General features: G+C 35.0%; 1 protein-coding gene across 9 annotated transcripts in view; it reads left to right on the top strand.

The window, feature by feature from the left end:
- IKZF2 (IKAROS family zinc finger 2) overlaps positions 1–20,230 on the top strand; it is a 163,327-nt gene that overhangs the window by 125,987 nt on the left and 17,110 nt on the right. For all 9 annotated transcript variants that reach the window (XM_040476149.1, XM_040476145.1, XM_040476143.1 and 6 more), the window contains one exon: positions 14,659–14,796. In XM_040476149.1, coding sequence (XP_040332083.1) covers positions 14,659–14,796 — 138 coding nt within the window. The remainder of the gene's footprint in view (positions 1–14,658; positions 14,797–20,230) is intronic.

Raw genomic sequence — 20,230 nt, 5'->3', positions numbered from 1 at the left:
ATCTAATAGCATTATAAATTATAAATCTCAAAGATTTGTGAGAGTACTTTTTAAAAACTTGGGCTCTGATATAGTAAAAATCCTGCCATTAAAACCACATACGCATATTTTTTGCAACTTTTACTCAGGAAGAGCTGGGATATAAGCTGTGTTTTACTTGACCCCAAAGCCTGTGATCTCAGCTACCATACATACTCCTGCTTTCCAATCTGTTCTCCATATAGCAGCCAGAATTCTCTTTAGTAACTCAGTTTCAGTCATGTAATTTCTCTGTTTAAAATCTTTTAATGGGCTTCCATTCTCATAAAATCAAACTGCTTATCATGGCCAGTGGAAGTTCTTCTCACCTTTTCTGTCTAGTTGTATACCACTCTATCCCTCACTCTATGTTTTTTTACCACCCTAGGTTCCTTTATTCCTTTATACTCTTGGGATTTTGCAGTGATGATCCTAGAAGTCTCTCCCTTCGGTTCTTTCCCCTGTTCTTGGCATGGATGCCTCATTATCCTTGAGATACTTGCTTAAATGGCATCTCCTTGAAGTGACCTTCCATAAGCACCCTACCTAGAGCATCCCCCTAGTTACTCTTGATCTTGCTGTCTCTATCTTAAAGTCTTATAGAGCTTGAATCAGATTCTGTACTTATCTTGGTTTTTTGGTTCAAGTACATGTTGCCCGTCTCTCCCCACTGTCATCTGAAGGTAAGGTCTGTGAGATCGTGGACCTCCTCTGTCTTATTAATGTATCCGCAGCTCTTTGAATGGTGGTTGGCACATAACAGATATCAAAAAGGTTTTGTCAATTAATTGAAAAAATAATATACATAAATTGAAAGACAAGATAATATTTTTATTTCATTCTTGAACAGCCACAATTTTTTACTGATGGGATTGTGCTCCTTGTTGGATACTGAACAACTTCCCACATCTTAGAATCAGATTGGATACCTCCACTCTCATTTGCTGTTCCACATTTATTTTCACACAGTACTTGCTTTGTGTTGCCACAGCTCCTGAAACCTAGCTTCACAAAGATATGACGTCGTTGAAAAGAATGTAATGTGATATGTTGAAACTGAGCAAGTAGTTTGCATGTCTGAGGAATGTTGAATATTATTATGTCCCTCAAAAATTTTAAATATCCTGTGCTTATCTTACTTTAAAATATGCTTCCCAAGAGTTTGCTTCAGTGTCCCATTATAATTTAAGGATCACAGGCTTAGCACATTAGAGAATTACTGTTTTAATCAGAGTACCGGTTGAGAGTATGGTGAAATGGCTCTCTCGTACACTAGTAGCATGAATATGAATTGGCAAAATCTTTTTTGAGGCAGCAATAGAACAATAGGGATCAAGAACATTAGAATTGTTTATATAGAGGGTTCATACAATAAAAATAGACAACTAATTTCAGACAAAGTATAACTTACGGATACTCAGAAAAAAATGATCAGTTGCATTATATTTCAGTGCCCATCTTTCTTCAGATTAATTTGTAATTCTGTAAGCAATTGCCAGGTAAAATCACATTAAAAAGTTCCCATTTTTTGCATTATAAATATTTATAGGACAGTGGGTGCTTTTAATTTTATTGAAGGAAAATGAATGTGATATATGCATAATGCTGTTGCTGATTTTATATGTATCATGACAAATGGTAAATATATTTTCTGTATATAGATGTGGTTTTTTGCATGTTTCTGTATGTGTAAACATACATACATCTATATAAAGAATAAAACATTTACCACATGTATTAGTGCTATTGTAATTTGTTTTATAGGTTTCACTAGGATAACTCTTGAAGTGACATATTTCAAGAAAACATAAGTGAACAAGACTTGATTGTGCTATATACCTTCATAACACCCTATGAATTTATGGTAAACATTCCTATTTCAAAATTATTTATGGCTGTTTGCTTTGGTCTTCCTTTTGGGTAGGTATATGGGGTTTTTAGTACAGGGGCAGGTATTTAGTTCTAATTCCTTATAATGACAGATGGAGAAAATACTAGCAATTTTTTTCTAATTGAAAAGTTGTCAGGATTATCAAATTTTCTTTATTGCATCTTCAATTTATAATTTATTGCTCAGGTCAGTTCAGTAATCTGTATCTATAGCTCTGACAAATTATACTGATAGTTCTCTTTTTGTTAGTGTAGAATTTTTTTGAGGGACAGTATGTCAAAGACTACATATTAACTTTTGAGATAGTTGGGAACAGTAACCCTGCTCTCTTTTGTCTTAGAATCTTTATTATACTGTATACTATTATTTATTATAACATTATAGAATTTTAGACATAAGAAACTTCATTTCACTTACTTGAATTGTATTGGTAACAAAACTTACAAGGTTAGTGTGACTTTCTTGGTATTTAATACAATTACATATATAGCTTTTGGTTTCAAACATGATGAAATATTAGGAACCAGATTTATCCCCTGCTCTGAACAATTAGAATACCAGGCAAAAATATATTAAATGACTTTTAGACATTGAACAATGGGCACTGCAGGACTAGGATTCCAGAGATTCTTTGTTCCAGAGAAACAAAGGTAGAGAGTCCTCTAATTATCTGAGCCTCCTTCCTTGAAGCAGTTTCCAGGCCATGCTTAGGAACAGGAAACCCAAACAGAGCCAGTCTTGCTGAATTGAGGAGACACATTAGAATCCAGGAAGATCAGTGGTCTAAGAGTATACAGGAGTAGCAGGCAGTGTATCAGGAGGAAACTGCACAGAAAAAAACTCTGGAGTTTTGCAGAGTCCTCCTTGACTCTTTGGCTTAATAGTGATCTACCTATGTGTATGAAAAAACTACTTGCAGCTGGGAAAAGGAATGGAAGAAAGCAGAAAGCCAAACAATTCCTGGAGCTCATGCAGCAATAGGAATAGTCCATGCTGTCCGGCCAATGTGGGAGGACTGTAATAGGTCACTGAGTAAAATCCTCAAAAAGCTTATCGCCTTTGTAACTCACCATGCTCTAGAGCTGCCTTGAAGCATAAAAGCAAACATCAAAAAGACTGAACCGATTCCAAGTAACGTAATGGCAGACTGGTACAGCTTAAAGAAATGCAACAAAATCTAGAATCTATTAAGGTAAAATTCACAACATCTAGAATGCCATTAAAAAATTAACAGATAGATATGCATTGAAGGCAGAAAATATTACCAATAATCAGTAGAAAAATCAGTTAATAGAAACAGACCCAGAAATGCCAGATGGAGAAATTATCAGACAAGGTTGATAAAACAGCTATTATAAATATACGTTCAGAATATAAAGGAAAATGTGAATGTGATGAGAATAGAAGTGGTACTAAAGGTAAATGTGTTTATATTAGAAAAGAAAAAAGATCACAAATCAATTCATTAAGCTTCCTTAAGAAATTACAAAAGACAAGCAAATTAAATCTAGAGAGTGTAAAAGAAGGAAATAATAGTAATAAAGGCAGAGATCAATGAAAGAAAAAACAGGAAATGATACAGAAAAATCAATGAAATCAAAGTCTGATTCTGTGAAAAGATCAATAAAATATATAAACCTCTAGCCAAGATCAATCAGTACAAAAACACAACACTCAATTTACCAGCATCAGATATGAAATTGGGATGTCCCTAAACCTCCTATAGCCATTGGAAGTATAATACAGGGATATTATGAGCAAAGGTTATGTCAGTAAATTTAAGTGGATGAAATAAATTCCTTGAAATATAAAATTTATCCATGCTCACTCAAAAAGAAATACTTATGAATAGCCTTGTGTTTATTCCAGGAATTGAAACTATGGGTAAAAACCTTCCCACAAAGAAAACTCCAGATTACTTCACCTGGAAATTCTGTCAAACATTCAAGGAAGAAGTAATTTAAGGAAACATTAGGGCACAAATTCTTCCAGAAAATAGAAGGGGGGAAAATGCTTCCAAACAAATTATTAGTTCAGCGTTACCCTGACACCAAAACAAAGACAGTGCAATAAAAGAAAACTATATAGTCATATCCCTCATGAACAAAAGATAACCTATCACCACCAACTGGAGTGTATGCCAGGAATTCAAAGTTGATTTAGCAGTGGAAAAATATCAGTGTAATTCCCCATATTAACAACAACAAAAAAGACAAGAAAACAAATAATCATCTTCACAGATGCAGAAAAAGCATTTGACATAACAGTATTTATTCATGAGAAAAAATTCTCAGCAAGAGAACACAAAGAAATTCCTCAACATGGTAAAAAGCTATTTTTGAAAAACTTTGAGCTAATATCATATTACTAATGAATGAAAGTTCACCTTTTAGGAACAAGGCAAGAATGTCTGTTCTCTCTACTTCTATTCAGCGTTGTGCTGGGAATCTTGTTAATTTAGTATGGCAACAGAAAGAAGTAAAGATACGCAAATTGCATGGGAATAAGTAAACCTGTGTTTAGTTTTAGATGATATAATCACCTATACAGAAGAAAAACAAGGAACTCATCCCCCCAAAATTAAAACTAATGAGGGAGTTCATTAAGGTTGCAAGAAGCAACATAAATATAAGGTAATCAAATTTATTTCTATATGCTAGCAATGGAAAATTGGAAACTGAAATTTAGAAAGCCATGTCATTTACTATAACATCCAAAATGCAGAAAATTCATAAATTATGAAATATTTAGAGATAAATTTATGTAATTTTATGCAAGAAAAAGAAAATTGCTGAGGGAAACAAAAGATCTAAAGAAATGGAAAGATGTAGTATGATCATGGTTTAAATGATTCAATACTGTTAAAATATTAATTCTCCTGAAATTAAGACTAACAGTTTAATACAATCCCAATCAATATCCCAGCAGGCCTTTTTGTAGAATTTGACAAACTGATTCCAAAATTTGTTTGGAAATGCAGAAGATCTAAAACAGCCAAAATAATTTTGAAAAGGAAAGGTGTGTGACTTACACTACCTGATTTGAATACTATAAGTATCTGTTCTTTTGGTTTATGGATAGACATAGGGATGAATGAAATAGAACAGAGAATCAAAAAATATACTCCCAATATATGATCAATTGATTTTTAACAAAGATATTAAGATAATTTAAGGAGGAAAAGATAATATTTTCTATAAATGGAGGTAGAACATTTGGATATCCGTATTTTAAAAAGAATAGTGGGGCACCTGGGTGGCTCAGTTGGTTAAGGACTGACAGCACGGAGCCTGCTTGGGATTCTTGCTCTCTCCCCACCTCTCTTTCTGCTCCTCCTCTGTACTTTGTCTATCTCAAAATAAATAAATACTAAGAAAGAAAGAAAAAAAAAGAATGGCATAGGCTTTACCTTGCATATATACGCAGATTAAGTTGAAATGAGTCACAGACCTAAATGTAAGAGTTAAAATGCAACTTCTAGAAGAAAACAGAAGAGCAAATTATTGTGATATTTGGTTAGTGAAAGATCTTTTGGATAAAAAAAAAAATAGAGGCTCCTGGGTAGCTCAGTCAGTTGAATATCTGAATTTTAATTTTGGCTCAGGTTATGATCTCATGGTCTTAAGATCAAGCCCAGCATTGAGCTCTGGATGATAATGGAGCCCACTTAGGATTCTCTCTCTCCCTCTCCCTCTGCCCCTCCCCTGCTTGTTCATTCTCTCTCTCTCTCTCTCAGAATATTTAAAAACTAAAGCATAAAATAAAATATTGATAAATTGTACTTCATCAAAATCAAAAAAAACTTTTCATAAGAAACTCCAATAAAAGGCAAGCCACATATTTAGAGAAAATATCTGCAAAGCATATACAATATCTAATAAAAGACTTGTACCCTGAATATGTCAACAACTCTTACAACTCGATAATAAAAACACAATAAAAAAAAGTGGCAGAAGATTTGAACAGATACTTTAAAGAAAATGTGTCAGTGGCAAACCAAAGAAAATATATGAGTGTCAGATAGGCACATGAAAAGATCAGTCTTGTGAGACAACAGAACAACACAAATTAAAGGCACCATAAAATATCACTACTTACCTATTAGAATGGGTACAATGAAAAACTAACAATACTGTGTAGGCATGGATGTTAGAGCAGTTATTAACTAATATGTTTGTAGTGGAAAATGCAGTGATACAGCCATTTTGGGAAAACATGAATGGTTTCTTATAAAGTCAATCAGATACCTGCCATATGACCCAGCAATCCCTCTTGTAGGTATTTAACCAGGAGAAATGAAAACATTAATCTGTGCAAAGACTTGCTTGCAAATGTTTGTAGAAGCTTTATTCCTAATAGCCATAAACTAGACACAGCCCAAATTAGTGAATGGATAAACAAACTGTGGTACATTCACACAAGGAAATAAACTACCAATACATGCAGTAGCATGGGTGAATCTCAGAATCATTATGCTGAATGGAAGAAACCATACACAAAAGACTACATACAGCATGAATCAGTTTTATATGAAGTCTGAAAAAAGGCAAAACTGTAGTGACAGAAGCAAATCAATGGTTGCCAAGGGATTTGGTGCTAAGGAGGAAGATGAAATTTTTGGAGTGACAGACATGTTTTATAGTTTAATTGTGCTGGTTACACAACTGTATATACTTCCAAACTCCTTGAATTGTATACTTAAAGTGGGTGGATTTTATTTTGTGTAAATTATACCTCAGTAAAGCTGATTTTTAAGAATAAAAATCTACATGTATTATAACTCAGAATTCAGGAGTAACATGTCTTTATTTGTGAAGAAGATGGTTGCTTAGAAGAGCCAGTGAAAAACTGTTACCATGAGATTGAGCCCTGCTTCATCAGGTCAGGAAAGTGAGAACTCTAAAACAACTGCTTTCTGTCCACCTGCCTCTTTGTCTTTTCTCCAGTTGTTTCAAAGTTATAGCTGGGGGAAAAAGAAGATGACTTAATGGCTTTAGCTGTGTTCTGACAACATATTCCTTTTGTCACTTAATGTCATGCTGTGGAAATTGGGAAAGATAGACACCCACAGTCAACACCCTGGCAAACCATTTGTCTTTTATTAGTGGAGATGATTAATTTCTATGTTGCTTTTTCTAATGTGAAATAACATCATGTAGTCCTCTTAAAAGACAGCAGCACAATTTGCAATTTAGGAGAAATGGATCAATAGAACTTTTTCCTTTTGAATTTTAGAATTCAGACACACAGGTTTATTTGAAGGAGAATTGATGTAAAGTTTACTTTAAACTGTATAATTGTCCTCAAAATATGGAATCAACATACAGGAGTAAATTTTGATACCAAAATACTTCTTTTTTGGCATTAATACCAGTAACAAAATGATGCCTCATCCAAGGGTTTTCAGATTTTAATCCCAAAATTTCTTAGAAAGCAAAGTTAATTGCAACTCCTTTGATAATACAGTTAAGATCATTATAGTAACGTTAAAAAAAATATTCTTCACCTTAAAAAGAAATTTTAACTCAACTCCAAACTTAAAGAACATGATGATTTATGATTTTCTATAAAACCACTGTTTTCCAACTTCAGTATGAAAGCAGTTACTTAGGAAGTTTGTTAAACATGCAGACCTTCAGGTGGCACCCCCAGAAATTCTAGACCCAGCATGGTGCCCAAGAATCTGCATTTTAACAAACACACCAGGGAATTCTAACATGGGTAGCCTGTGGTTCATTTTGAGATCCATTGCAAATGATTAAGCTAAAATATCTTTGAAAATAGGTAGGGGAGGGGCCGCCTGGGTGGCTCAGTTGGTTGGGCATCTGACTTTGGCTCGGGTCATGATCTCACAGTTCACGGGTTTGAGCTCCACATTGGGCTCTGTGCTGACAGCTGGGAGCCTGGAGTCTGCTTTGTATTCTGTGTCCCTCGCTTTCTGCCCCTCCCCCACTCATCCTGTGTCTCTGTCTCTGTCTCTCTCTTAAAAATAAACATTAAAAAAATTTTTTTAAAAAGAAAATAGGGGATTTTGTGTTAGAATACTTAAATAAGTAACAGTAGAAAAGAGGAGATACGCAATTTTACGTTTCCACAAATTCCCTGTTTTACTAATGTGTGATTACTTTTTTGATGGCTAAGCTTTCCTAATATATATCATGCCTTTTTTGTTGTTGTTGTTGGTAGAGAATTACAATACATCTTTACGGAGCCATACTATACCAACAATAAAAGTGATATTGTATATTGCTGTTTAAACATGATGAAATGAAAAGCAACATGTCTCACTCCTTAAAACTCCATGAAAATCACAGTAGACATTTATAGAAATTTAAACTCATAAGATCAAAGACAATGAAAAAGGACAGAATAGCAGCCAAGAGGAAGATGGAAAGCAGATAGAGGAAGAGGTGGTAAGAGGAAGACCAGACTAAAACCTTTAGTGATTATAGAGGGGATTAAGGGATGCGTAGCAAGCTAACTGGCACCATAGAATCCTGAAAAGTGGAAGAAAACAGGACTACTGAAGTCAGGGATGGAGCTGTGGAGTAAATAGAAAGGAATTTAAAAATCTGTGTACAAAATTGTTAGACCATAGAGTTACTCTCATCCAGTACAGCCAGCCAGCTAATCCTCTTCCTCCCCCTTACAGAAAAATAAATGTTTATTTTTTGGAGAAGTTGAATTGGAAATGTTCAGGCTTAGGGGCTCCTGAACAAGGAAAGGGTAAGGGAAAAAACAAAGGATTAATGCAAAAGACCACAGTTGAACATTTAGATTTGTGGCCCCATTTCTTGTCTTTCCAAATGCGGACAGCCAGCTTCTATCACCCTTGGGATTAGAAATTGGAGGCATCTTCTCTAAGGAAATTGAAAGAGAAGACATGGGAGTCTAACAATAAGGAGGTTACACTGTAATAGTTCATAAACCTCACCTACGGTTCCTGAACTTCCAGTTAGCTTTTTAGTGCCTCACTATTCAATATGAAAGAACAATATATATTCAGGCACCATTAATTTAAGAAAGTCCTCCAATACAGAGATCAACATAAAAAGGAAAAAGCTCAGAGAAAACAGACAATATAAAGAGGGAAGAAAATTTAAAGAGAGAAAATGCTCAGAGAGAGAAGTTATTGTGCCCAAGAAAAAAACAGAAGAATTATATTAAAAAAAAAAAAAAGTAAGAAAACAGGAAAGAGCTCTTAGAAATTAAAATGCATGATAGCTAGAAAACATTTAGCAGAAAGAATCAAAGAAAAAGATGAGATTTTTTTTTTTTTTTGTCAAAAGGGTAAATTCAAAATATTTGACATGGGGGGAAAGGGGAACAAATTTAAAGAATCAGTCCAGAAGTTCTAACATCAAACTAATAAACTCCAAAAAGAGCACATTAAAGTAGATTTTTATTAGATGAGGGGTAGGGGAGTCTGTGTATCTCAGTAAATGCCCTTTAGTACTATTTGATTTCTTCAAGTATGAGCATATACAATGATAGTAAAGTGAGAAATATTAAATAAGAAAAGGACTAAGAATGCTAAGCAAACTAATTCAACATTATCATAATTCTATATACTCTAAGAAAAATCTGTTACCTCACTTCAGCAACTATTATTTCATAACATAGAGGAATGTTTAAGACATATTCATTAAAATAAGCAGAGTATAAATATAATGTATAGTGACATGATTTCCTAACAAAATGTGTCTTTGCATGTACAAGAAGAAATGCAAGAAAATGATAAAAATGTTAAAGATAGCTATCTCCAAATTGTATAATTACAAATATTTTTGGTGAATTTTCATATTTTCTATACAGATGCACTGCTTTGAAAGTTGGAAATTTAGGGAAATTTAAGGAAAGCCAGTGAGAAAAAAATATTTAAAGTGTTAAGAAATGATGTTACTAATGAAAACCCCATGTATTCTTGCTGTGAACAAATCACCATACTAAACTTGTTGCAGGTTACAAAAACATATGACACTGCTCCAGTTTCTCAAGAAGGTCACAGTCTAACATGGGAGAGATCAAAATGAATGTATATATAAATAACCGCAAATACATGATAAAATGTTTCCTAGGTATGAGGGCCAATACAGTTATGATTCTTTAGTGGGAAAGATCACTTTTAGATGGAATGTGGTTTAAGGAGGTTGGGAATAGAAGGATGAATAGGATTTCAAGAGGGCCAAATTGTATGAAGCCATTCCAGAAAGAACTAAGACTCAAGTGTAAAAGCTCCAGGTGATTTTGGCTGGATCCTGGGGTAGAAGATGGGATGTATGACTTAGGTCCAGTTAGTATAGGGTACTGAATGCCAGGTAAAGGGATTTGGAATATTTGGAATTATTCAATAGAAGTTAAGAGTCAGTAAATGTTGTTAAGGAGAGGACTAAAATAATTATGCAAGAAAACAGCTGGTTTGAAGTCTATTGTGCCAGCCCAGGCTAGTGATAATGAAGAACGGAACTTGCATATTGGTTGTGGGAATGAGAAAGAAGGATAAACTTGAGAAACATCAAAGGAGTTGAGTATATAGAACTTAGCAATTACTGGGATGTGGGAAAAGAGGTAGGAGGCAACAAAAAGGGCTGTCTTGTTGTGAGTCTGGATTATTAAAACAGTGGTAACAGCGGCACAAAAGAACAGTCAGAATAAAGAAGTAATTTTGTGGAGGGGCACCTGAGTGGCTCAGTCTTTTAAGCGTCTGACTTCAGCTGAGGTCATGATCTCCCGGTTCACGAGTTCGAGCCCCGCATCAGGCTGTGTGCTGACATCTAGGAGCCTGCTTGGGATTCTCTGTCGCCCTCTCTCTCTGCCCCTCCCCCGATCACACTCTGTCTCTCTCTCTCAAAAATAAATAAACATTAAAAAAAAAGTAATTTTGTGGAGGAAGATAATTTTGAATTTGCTGAATTTTAGATTTCAGAGGAATATACATGAGGCAATACTCAAAAGGCATTTGATAGTATGAGGTTGAAGGGCAGTTACTCAGCAAATATATATTGAGTGTCTTCTATGTTTAATAACCACCACAAGCACTATCAATTCAAGCACTGAGTAAAACACCATCTCTGCCTTTAGGACAAAGCTCATTTTTTGGACTAGGGAGATGAATAGATATTGTATGGATAATTAGAATGCAATTATCATAAGTAATGCATCAACAGAGTATGGACAGAGTGCTGTGATTGCACAGAAAAGAAAACTCCATCTTTTGGTTCACCAACATCATTCTAAAATGGTTTAAATGACCAGTAGCTACTTACAAACATGGGAAATTATTCCAAGCACAGTTTGGACATTTCATTGAAATGAGGGCTTCACCTAGAGGGAACAGAGGGAGACTGTTAATTATAGTGAGAATAAAATCTGAAGTTACATATCTATTTGCCAGGTAGGAAGAGTCATTGAGAAGCCAGTGAGGGAAACACAAAATCTAATCCCAGAAGCTCAAATAGGAGATTCAAGACACATGAAAGTTTGATAGTGGCCAAGAAATTAGGAAGATTTAGAATCAAAGTCCACTGGCTTTAGTGATTCAGAGGCTACTGATGACTTTATAAAAATGTTTTAGTAATATCAGAATGGAAGTGAGAATGTATTGAGTGAGAATGAGATGGTGAGAATGTATTAATATTTATCAAAATAAATGTAAAATACTGGTCTTCTATGAATGTATATGTTTTACATACTAACTCATGGTTTATAAGCATACAGATGAACTAACTCATCATAGAGGGAGTAAATGTAAACAATATTTCTGTGAACTTGATTTTTAAGAAATACCAAAGGAGTGACAGGAGGGAAGTGGTCTTCAGGGGCTAGTAGAGCCATTAGGTCTGGCAAGGATTGTTGATGATGTTTGAAAATAATTTTCAAAAAAGTAGTAAGGACATGATCTAGACTTTGAAGGGGCTGAGTACATGAGAACAAACACGAGGACGACAGCAGTTCCTGGAAATTCTCAAACACTGCCTCTCCTCGACCCTGCTCCACCACCCCCATTATCTGATTCACTTTTACTTTTCCTTCAGTTATCAGCCAAAGTGTTCCTACCTCAGGCAGACCTTCCTATCCAACTTTATCCAACTAAATTTGGCTCCCCACATTATGCTAGCACACCGTTCTGCTCCATTGAATCTACCACAATTTGTGACATATTGCTTATATATTTGTTAAATGTCTGTCTTCCTCACCAGACTACCAGTTGCATGAGGATGATAGGCACCAAGAGAGTGTTCTCCACTTTACATTCCAGCGTCATCACAGTGTCTGTACATGATAGGCTTTTTTCCAATACGTATTAGATGAGAGACAGAGGGACAAGATGGAGCATTCCCAGAGTACATGTCTTAGAGATAAAACAGAGGATATCAAAGTCCAACATATGTTGCCCAGTATGTGGATTGCTATAGTAGAGCACAGATCAAGATTTGGGGAAATTGAGGTTATACTTCTAGAACAGTTTGCTCAACTTGGGATGAAGAGGAAAGAGCAATTTTTTTTTAATTTTTTAATGTTTATTTATTTTTGAGAGAGAGAGAGACAGAGCATGAGCAGGGGAGGGGCAGAGAGCGAGGGAGACAGAATCTGAACCAGGCTCCAGGCTCTGAGCTGTCAGCACAGAGCCCGACGTGGGGCTTGAACTCACAAACAATGAGATCATGACTTGAGCTGAAGTTGGATGCTTAGCCAACTGTGCCACCCAGGTGCCCCAAGAGCGATGTTTTAAAGTAGATGTCAAAATGGGAGAAGCTGACGTAAAGGAGAATATAGGATAGACTTCAAAAATGAGGCTAGTAAAAAAAATGAGTTTCAAAAACAGTAAAAAGTATACGGTCTTTTCTTCCTTGTCAGGTGAGTTAAAAGTTCCTAAAGGATTGTGAGCCAAGGGGAGTGTAAGGGAACTATGTTTAAATTAAGTTGAGAGGTCTCAGGTTTGCTTATATAAATAAGGGGAAGAAAGCATAGTAGGTTGATATGTTCATAGTAAAACACAGTATCCTAGGACACAATGCAATAGGAGTGCCAAAGGGTAAGAGAGAGATGAGGAAACTAGTTTACAGTGAGCTACAGGTAGACTTGTTCAGTGCAAATTCACCTGTTTCTAGAGAAACAGCAATAAGAAACCGCCAAATTAAGTAACCGTAATAGCAAACAAAAGCTTTTTGTAGTATGTAGTCCTGTATCTTAAAATGCAATTATGTATAAATATATTATTTACATGAATGTTTTTGACTAAAAGTATTTTCTTATAATTTTTAATGCTTTCACACAGCGATAAAGATTTTTCACAATATAGAGAGACCTTGGTTCAATGTATAGAAATCCTTGGTTCTGAAAAATAGAAGTTAGTTTGCCTCATATTTTTAGAAATGACTAATCCTGCCTTGGATAGCTTTTATTTAACACCATTTTGAAAAATTATGACCATGAAATAAGTGACTTTATGTGTACCTCAAATACAATTTAAAAAATTGTGTGTGTGTGTGTGTGTGTGTGTGTGTGTGTTTTAGTATAGTGAAATTTCTATGCAGCTATGAACACCTTGCCTTGTTACAGTATTTCAGTTCCTCTTGTGACCAGCGTCATAGCGTGGGTTTGTAAGGTGACTGGAGTTAGAGATACTATCTTTGACTATGAAAAAGAGTGGTCTGTTTGTCCTTTGGGCAAAACAAAGTGATTCCTATGTCAGATGAGGGCCACTGACCTGATTCATACTGTGCTTTACTGATGAGGGCTTTGGCACAGACCAGCTGGTGTTTTATGTTTTTTCCTATATTCGTTCAAAACCAAGAATTAATGTGCTCTCTGATATCCTTGTGACTTGACATACATTAAAACATATCTCTTTCCATAAATGTGTTTTCCTTCATCAAAGTTTTTTTTGTTGTTGTTGTTGTTTTGTTTTTTAATGTGAGCATTGAAGTATTTTACCAGGTATATTGACATACGGCTCTCTGGTCACTAAGAAAATTCATTTCCTGAATGTGAAATGCATTAGAAAATGCTGCTATCATTGTATAACTAAATATGTTGGGACTTCAGTGGTTACTGTTGATAATTCTGACTCACAGCACCTAGTAGGTTAGTTCTTGGTAACCTAAGAACAGGGCTGATGTGGGAGAATCTACTTCTCCTCTGCAAAGTTTTGCATGTATGAATAGTTATTACCAAGGTGGAAAGAAAAGAGAAACTCTCTGCTTTTATCTTTACTTTTTCTCATCACTTGAATTCTTTTTAGTCTCCTTGGTGCCCATGAATAATCTTTTCACTAAACAATGACATTCAAGTTATTGCATTTTATTTTCTTCAGTAAAAATTTTCTGTCTTTATCCTCCCCCTGCAAAAAAAATTTAAAAAAAAATTCTTACCATGTATCTAGGACACTCGTGATTTGTCTTTTGAATGAGTCAAAGCTGAGAGAACTGTGTAAGGGCAAATGTTAGTATTACGAGTCAGATAATTTGAAGACTGATCATCAGCCCCTCATGATCTAGGATACAGTCAGAGCATGAATTTGATTCAGTATTTCCCCTATCTCCAAAGGTACGATCTACCTTATCTTCTTGCTCGCTTTTAGTCTTGTTAGAAATTTATTAGCTTTTCTCGCCTAAATCAGAGTGTGGAGGAGGAAGAGATTTGAGTCTGAAAGGCATATAAATGCTTCCTCCACACTATCAAAAGTCAGATATTAATTTTGCTTTGGATGAGACTGCTGGCACGCTAACCTCGCATTCTCTTTGCAGTGGGTAAACCTCACAAGTGCAACTACTGTGGACGAAGCTACAAGCAGCGCAGTTCACTGGAGGAGCACAAGGAACGCTGCCACAACTATCTCCAGAATGTCAGCATGGAGGCTGCTGGGCAGGTCATGAGTCACCATGGTGGGTAGAAATGGCATTCATCATTTTCATTCCCCCTCACTACTTCTGTAGTTCTTTATGGGTTAAACAGTTCCTCTACCCTTAAGCATGAAGACGAAATCTTACTCTTGTTTTCAAACAATTTTAGATCGCGTTAACTTTGCATGGGATTATCTTCTTAAGCACTTGAAATGAGTTGAGCTTTGGGACCCTTGGCAAACAACCTATAGTGAGTTTTTACGATACTCCCAAAGTATTTCTGATAACATGTGTTTGAATTAACATAATAATGGCAGCCGACCTTAAGTACACCAAAGGAAGAGAGCATTTACTCTTTCTCTTTCATTGGCTGTGCCAAGTAGTTAGAAATGGTTCTATGTAAGTCTGTAGGGTTCCTAAAAGAGTTGGTTGCTTGTGTATTTTCATTTCTCTTGGTAACTGATCAGTGATATAATTGATCTTTCTCTAATCAGTTTTGTGATTTATCTTGGGAATTACTCATTTTGCTTCCTACTAGTATAGGGAGCGATCTAGATTAAAATTAGGCACCCACTTCCCTCCACAAAAATCAGAACCCAAGCAAAACATCCTCATCTCCATAATATACAATAGCAGGTAGGAAGGTAGTTTCTAAGGTTTATCAATTAATAACTCTGTGTTACTGAAAAATTAATGTTTGTATATCAGCCTTACAAAGGAAAGTTATGAATTTCAATTCTTTAGATTTGGGGCATCTGTTTTGTCCTAATTATATTTTTATGCTGATTAATTTTATCCTTCATATAAGTACATACGAAAGTCTTATTGTTGCACTTCTATCTTTTATTTTAAAAGATTTAGTCAATATCAAATGGTATAATTGGGGAATGCTGTAGTCATTTTTAAAATGTAAATATCTATTTAGCAACTTATATACAGCTCAAGGATTATTTGTGGGGTTTTTTTTTGTGTGTTATTTTATATAGTACATACTGTGGAACTGTGTTTATTGGACAGCAAGTGATTATTTGTTGTTGAATTGGAAATTTAAAATATTTAATTTCTTCTTGAGGGTAGTTTATATAATCTAAAGAATTATATAATTCTATTTGTTGAGAATGAGTACATTTATTTTTATATTATCATTATTAACAGTTTTAAAAACCTGTCTGTGCTTTATGTCTTAGTAAATTTGATAGTGCAAGCTTGCATCACCTGGGCTTATGAGGGTAGCATGGGGTCCAGAGCATGGAACTTAAAATGCTAAATCTCAGAGTCCAGTAAGCCTGGCCTGGCTGTGTGGCATCTGTGTGCATCACATGTATGGTATGAGAATTAAGTGGGACTGGATGTGAAATAAACCATTCTTTTCACTATTAGATTTCAGGACATTAAATATTAAGAAATATTAAATGTTCCATACCCTAGAAAGTTATGTTACTTATCAGCATTAACAGGCATTTGAAGTTTCGTTTGCCTACTTGAGCATACTGTTTCTGTTTAAATTGTTTTTAGAGGTGGTTTGAGGCAGGGTAACTGATGGAGGCTTGAGGGCATGCCGAAACTTAAGATACCTTGTGGTACTAATTTTTCCATATAATGTTCTCTCATTGCAATTTTGACATTGGATTGGGTTAATTATATTAGTTTATTTTTCATTGAGTTATTTATGAAACTCTGTTGCACACACATCTGAATTAGAAACAGAGTCTCGTCTAAAACACGTTATGTTGTTATGGGAAGGTAAAGTGTACATAAATAGTCAACATTTAACTATGTGTTGGCAAATTAACCAGTTATGGAATAAGTGCTGACAAAAAAATTTAAGCAGGTGTATTTGAGGAGGGGAGGAGACATTTAAACAGTTATAGCTTCAACCTCCATTTCTCAGATTGCTTAGCCCTCGACGGTGAAAAGCCTTCTATAGGTTGCTGTAAAACTGGAACTGAATGGGGAAAGTGGGAAAGACACTCAGGTACTGGGTAGAGCAGGGGGCAAAGTGTATGGTTGAGGGTGGGAGAAGGACATAGGTTTAGATATCATTTATAGGCCCAAATACTAGTTTTTCCACCATGTTGGATATAGTTTTAAACATTAAGGTTATATTAATACCATTTCATACTGTACTTCTAGGTATGTTGTAGTAATAATTTGAGATTATCCTTAATCTCCTTTTCCTTTTGTTAATATTCTTAATACAGAATTGAGTATTTGGGGTGGGAACTAACCAAAAAAAAAAAAAAAAAAAAAAAACATGGACAGAATATTCTCAGAGTTCATCATTAACCTTGTCTCATATACATAGCTTGGCATGTGTCTCCTTTGAAAGACAGCCACGGTGAAATTCATATTTATCCCCATCCCTCTCCTACTATCCTGCTTATCTTGTCTATTTTTTTTATCTTATTTTTAGTGGTAGGGGTGGCCATTACCATCATTGTGGCTGCCATTAACTCTTTGAAATTCATTATTATTCTTTTGTTTTGGTTCATATCTGACATAGTTATGTCTCCTAGCCACTCATTCCTAAAACATGTTCTTCCCATGTTGGCTCTTCCAGGGAGGGACATGTCTGAAGTCAAAGAGGCACTCTTTCACTTCATTCAGGAAACATTTATTGAAGGCTTGCTATATGCCTATTTTTATGAAACATTCTGGGGATATAAAGATACCTGGATGCAATTTCTTTCTTACATTTATAGTCTGATAGGAAATATGTACTTTTAAAAAAAGATAAATAAAATGAAATAAATGCTCTAATAAAGACATATACATACTTCTGTAGGAGCACAAATGCAGAGCTGACCTAACTCTGTCTAGAGAAAACAAAGAAATCTTATGTGCAGTGTTTGATTTGTACATCAGGTTGAGAAAAATCACACAAATTAGATTCACAGAGAATGTACGTTCCAGGCAGAGCACTTGCCATAGGCTAACACTTGGAAGTATAAAAGAACATTCGCAGGTTCCTGGACATTGAACATAGTTGCAGTTAAAGAGGTGATAGGAAATAAGTCTAACATAATTGGTTGCAATGCAAAAATGGAGCCTTTTATGCTAATAGAATGTTTGAATTCCACTGGAGTAATCTGATTTTTCTCTTGTAAAGAAAAATGTCACCCGTGTAGAATATAGGAGAGATGACTGACTGAGGGACAAGGAGAGACTAGAATTAAGAATGCCAAGGAAACGATGAAAAGACAGGAGCAGGAGAAGAGAACTGGATGAAACACTAGAGACATGTTTTGGAGATAGAATAAGAAGTTTTTGACTTTGAGGGAAAAGGAGAAAATTCATGACTTGTAGTTTTGGAAATAAAGATAATAATAATTAATTTTATGGCAGATTATCTTATTTGAAAATTATCTTTATGCTCATTTCTCAAGGCTCTTTAGCTTGAAGAAAAAGCTTTAAAAAGTGAAGTATGTAATTAGCTTTTTCCCCCCTTGCCAGGAGACAAAAATGAAAGCATGAACCAAAAGATAGGTAGCTTTAAAGCAAGGACATATATTATTAAGTTTATGCTTTGAATTATTTGAGAAAGGGAAGTTCTTAATTACAAGTCTGGGAACATAATTGAGAACCTGCAAACTCTAGTAAGTTCCTTCAACTTGTTTCTATCTGGTAACATTATTTCCTCCATAAAGTCATTCAGTAAAAAAAAACCTTGAATATTGTATTTGTCTTATATCATAAAAGGTACTAGAGACACAAATAAAATGCAATCTGTACTCTATGGTTACTTACCAACTACTGTTAGAAATAGACCAGTAAACCAACACAATAGTCTGATAAGCTTTACAGGGGCATGTAGGATAGATGTCTAAACCAGACAAGGTGTCCAAGAGAAATTTCTGGGGCAAGTTTTGTTTGAGTGAAGATTTGAAAGACAACACAGCCATCCATGAAAGGAGTCTTTTGTGCAGAGAGAACAACATGTGTGAAGATATAGAAGCCTAAAAGATCATGGAGAGTTAAGGACCAACAAGTAACTGTATAACTAGAGCCCAGTTTGTACGGGCAAAAGAAATTGGAAGGTGATAGGCCAGAGAAATAGTCTGTGAACAGAATATCAAAGACTTATTGTGCTAAGCAAAGAATTTTGTATTTCATCCTAAAAAATATTATTGTATTCACATTTTATTTCTAGAGATATAGGAGATAAAAGAGTCAAGAGAGAAGCAAGTAGACCATTGCAACAATCTCCTGATTGGTCAAGTAGGGCTTAGTAGCCTGGCATAAACAGTTAGAAATTGAGAGCAACTATACATGTAAAATCTAAAATACACAGTACACCCATGTATGTATATTAGGAGGAGGTGAGAGAAGGGAAAGGAGACTGAGTGAAAGGAAGAAATCTAGTATTTGTCATAGATATTTAGCATGGATGATCAGGTAGATAATGGTGCTGTCTAAGTAGATGGAAATTGGAAAAACAGGAGAAAGTATGGGGTGAGAAATGGAGATTTCGGCTTTTGAACACATTACCTTTTAGGCACTTGTGAGAGACTGCCAAGTGAAACTGTCTAGAAGGAAGTTGAATATATAGATCTCAAATTCTCAAGAGAAGTCTGGGTAGGAAATAAAGATTTGGTAGTCATCATTATAGAGGTTGTAACCTGAAGTAATATGTTTTCTAAAGTTATATGGGTAACTTTCTAGAAAAGCCAAGAAAACACCAGGAGGAAAAAAAGAAAAAAAAAAAAAAAAAAAAAGAAGAGCCATGAAGATAAGTAGGAGCAGAGAATGGAAAATGGAAAGAGTGATTTCAAAGCAAGCCATTACTGTCAGATGTTATCAAGAAAATAAGATAAACTGATTTTTTTTTTATTTGGCAACATGGAGAAAGTCTGTGACAATATAGATGACATCCATTATTTTTCCCTGCCCTACAAAACTTCCTTCTTCTTTTGATAACCAAACTTCCATTTTCCTTTAGAGAACTGCCCTCCTATTATATGAAAAGACTATAAGCGTAGCTTCCCTGCCCTTTCCTGGCCAGGGGGTGGACAGGTGATCTAATCTAGACTGTCTTTTTGGATTTTGAATTTGAGTGGATTGTTTGGTAAACATGGCTATGTTGGGAACACTCTTAGATGCTTCTGTCTTTAAGATTTATAAATGTGATGACATAATGAAATAATGCAATTACAAACATATTTTCCTCTTGGCTATAACTTCAAAAATAAGGTCAAGGAAATAGCTGGTTATGAAGTTTGCTCTAACAAGTAAGATTAGCTTATTGATATTTTCTTAGCCTAGATAAATCTCTCACTATGTGACTGATGCATTATTGAATTAACTTAAGAACTTGTTTTCTGTTTCAAGCCCAAACATTGCACCCAGACCCATGAAAGAAAAAAAAAACAACAAAAAAAACCATTCAGATTAGTTATGTAATTGAGAAAATGTATCAGATCTTTTCCCAATGGCAGACCTTAAAAATATGTCAAACTTGTTTATTAAAAGTCAACAG

This window comes from Herpailurus yagouaroundi, unplaced genomic scaffold (assembly GCF_014898765.1).
Source record: "Herpailurus yagouaroundi ecotype Mexico unplaced genomic scaffold, PumYag 140, whole genome shotgun sequence".
NCBI lineage: Eukaryota > Metazoa > Chordata > Mammalia > Carnivora > Felidae > Herpailurus > Herpailurus yagouaroundi.
This window is presented reverse-complemented; position numbering and strand designations above follow the sequence as displayed.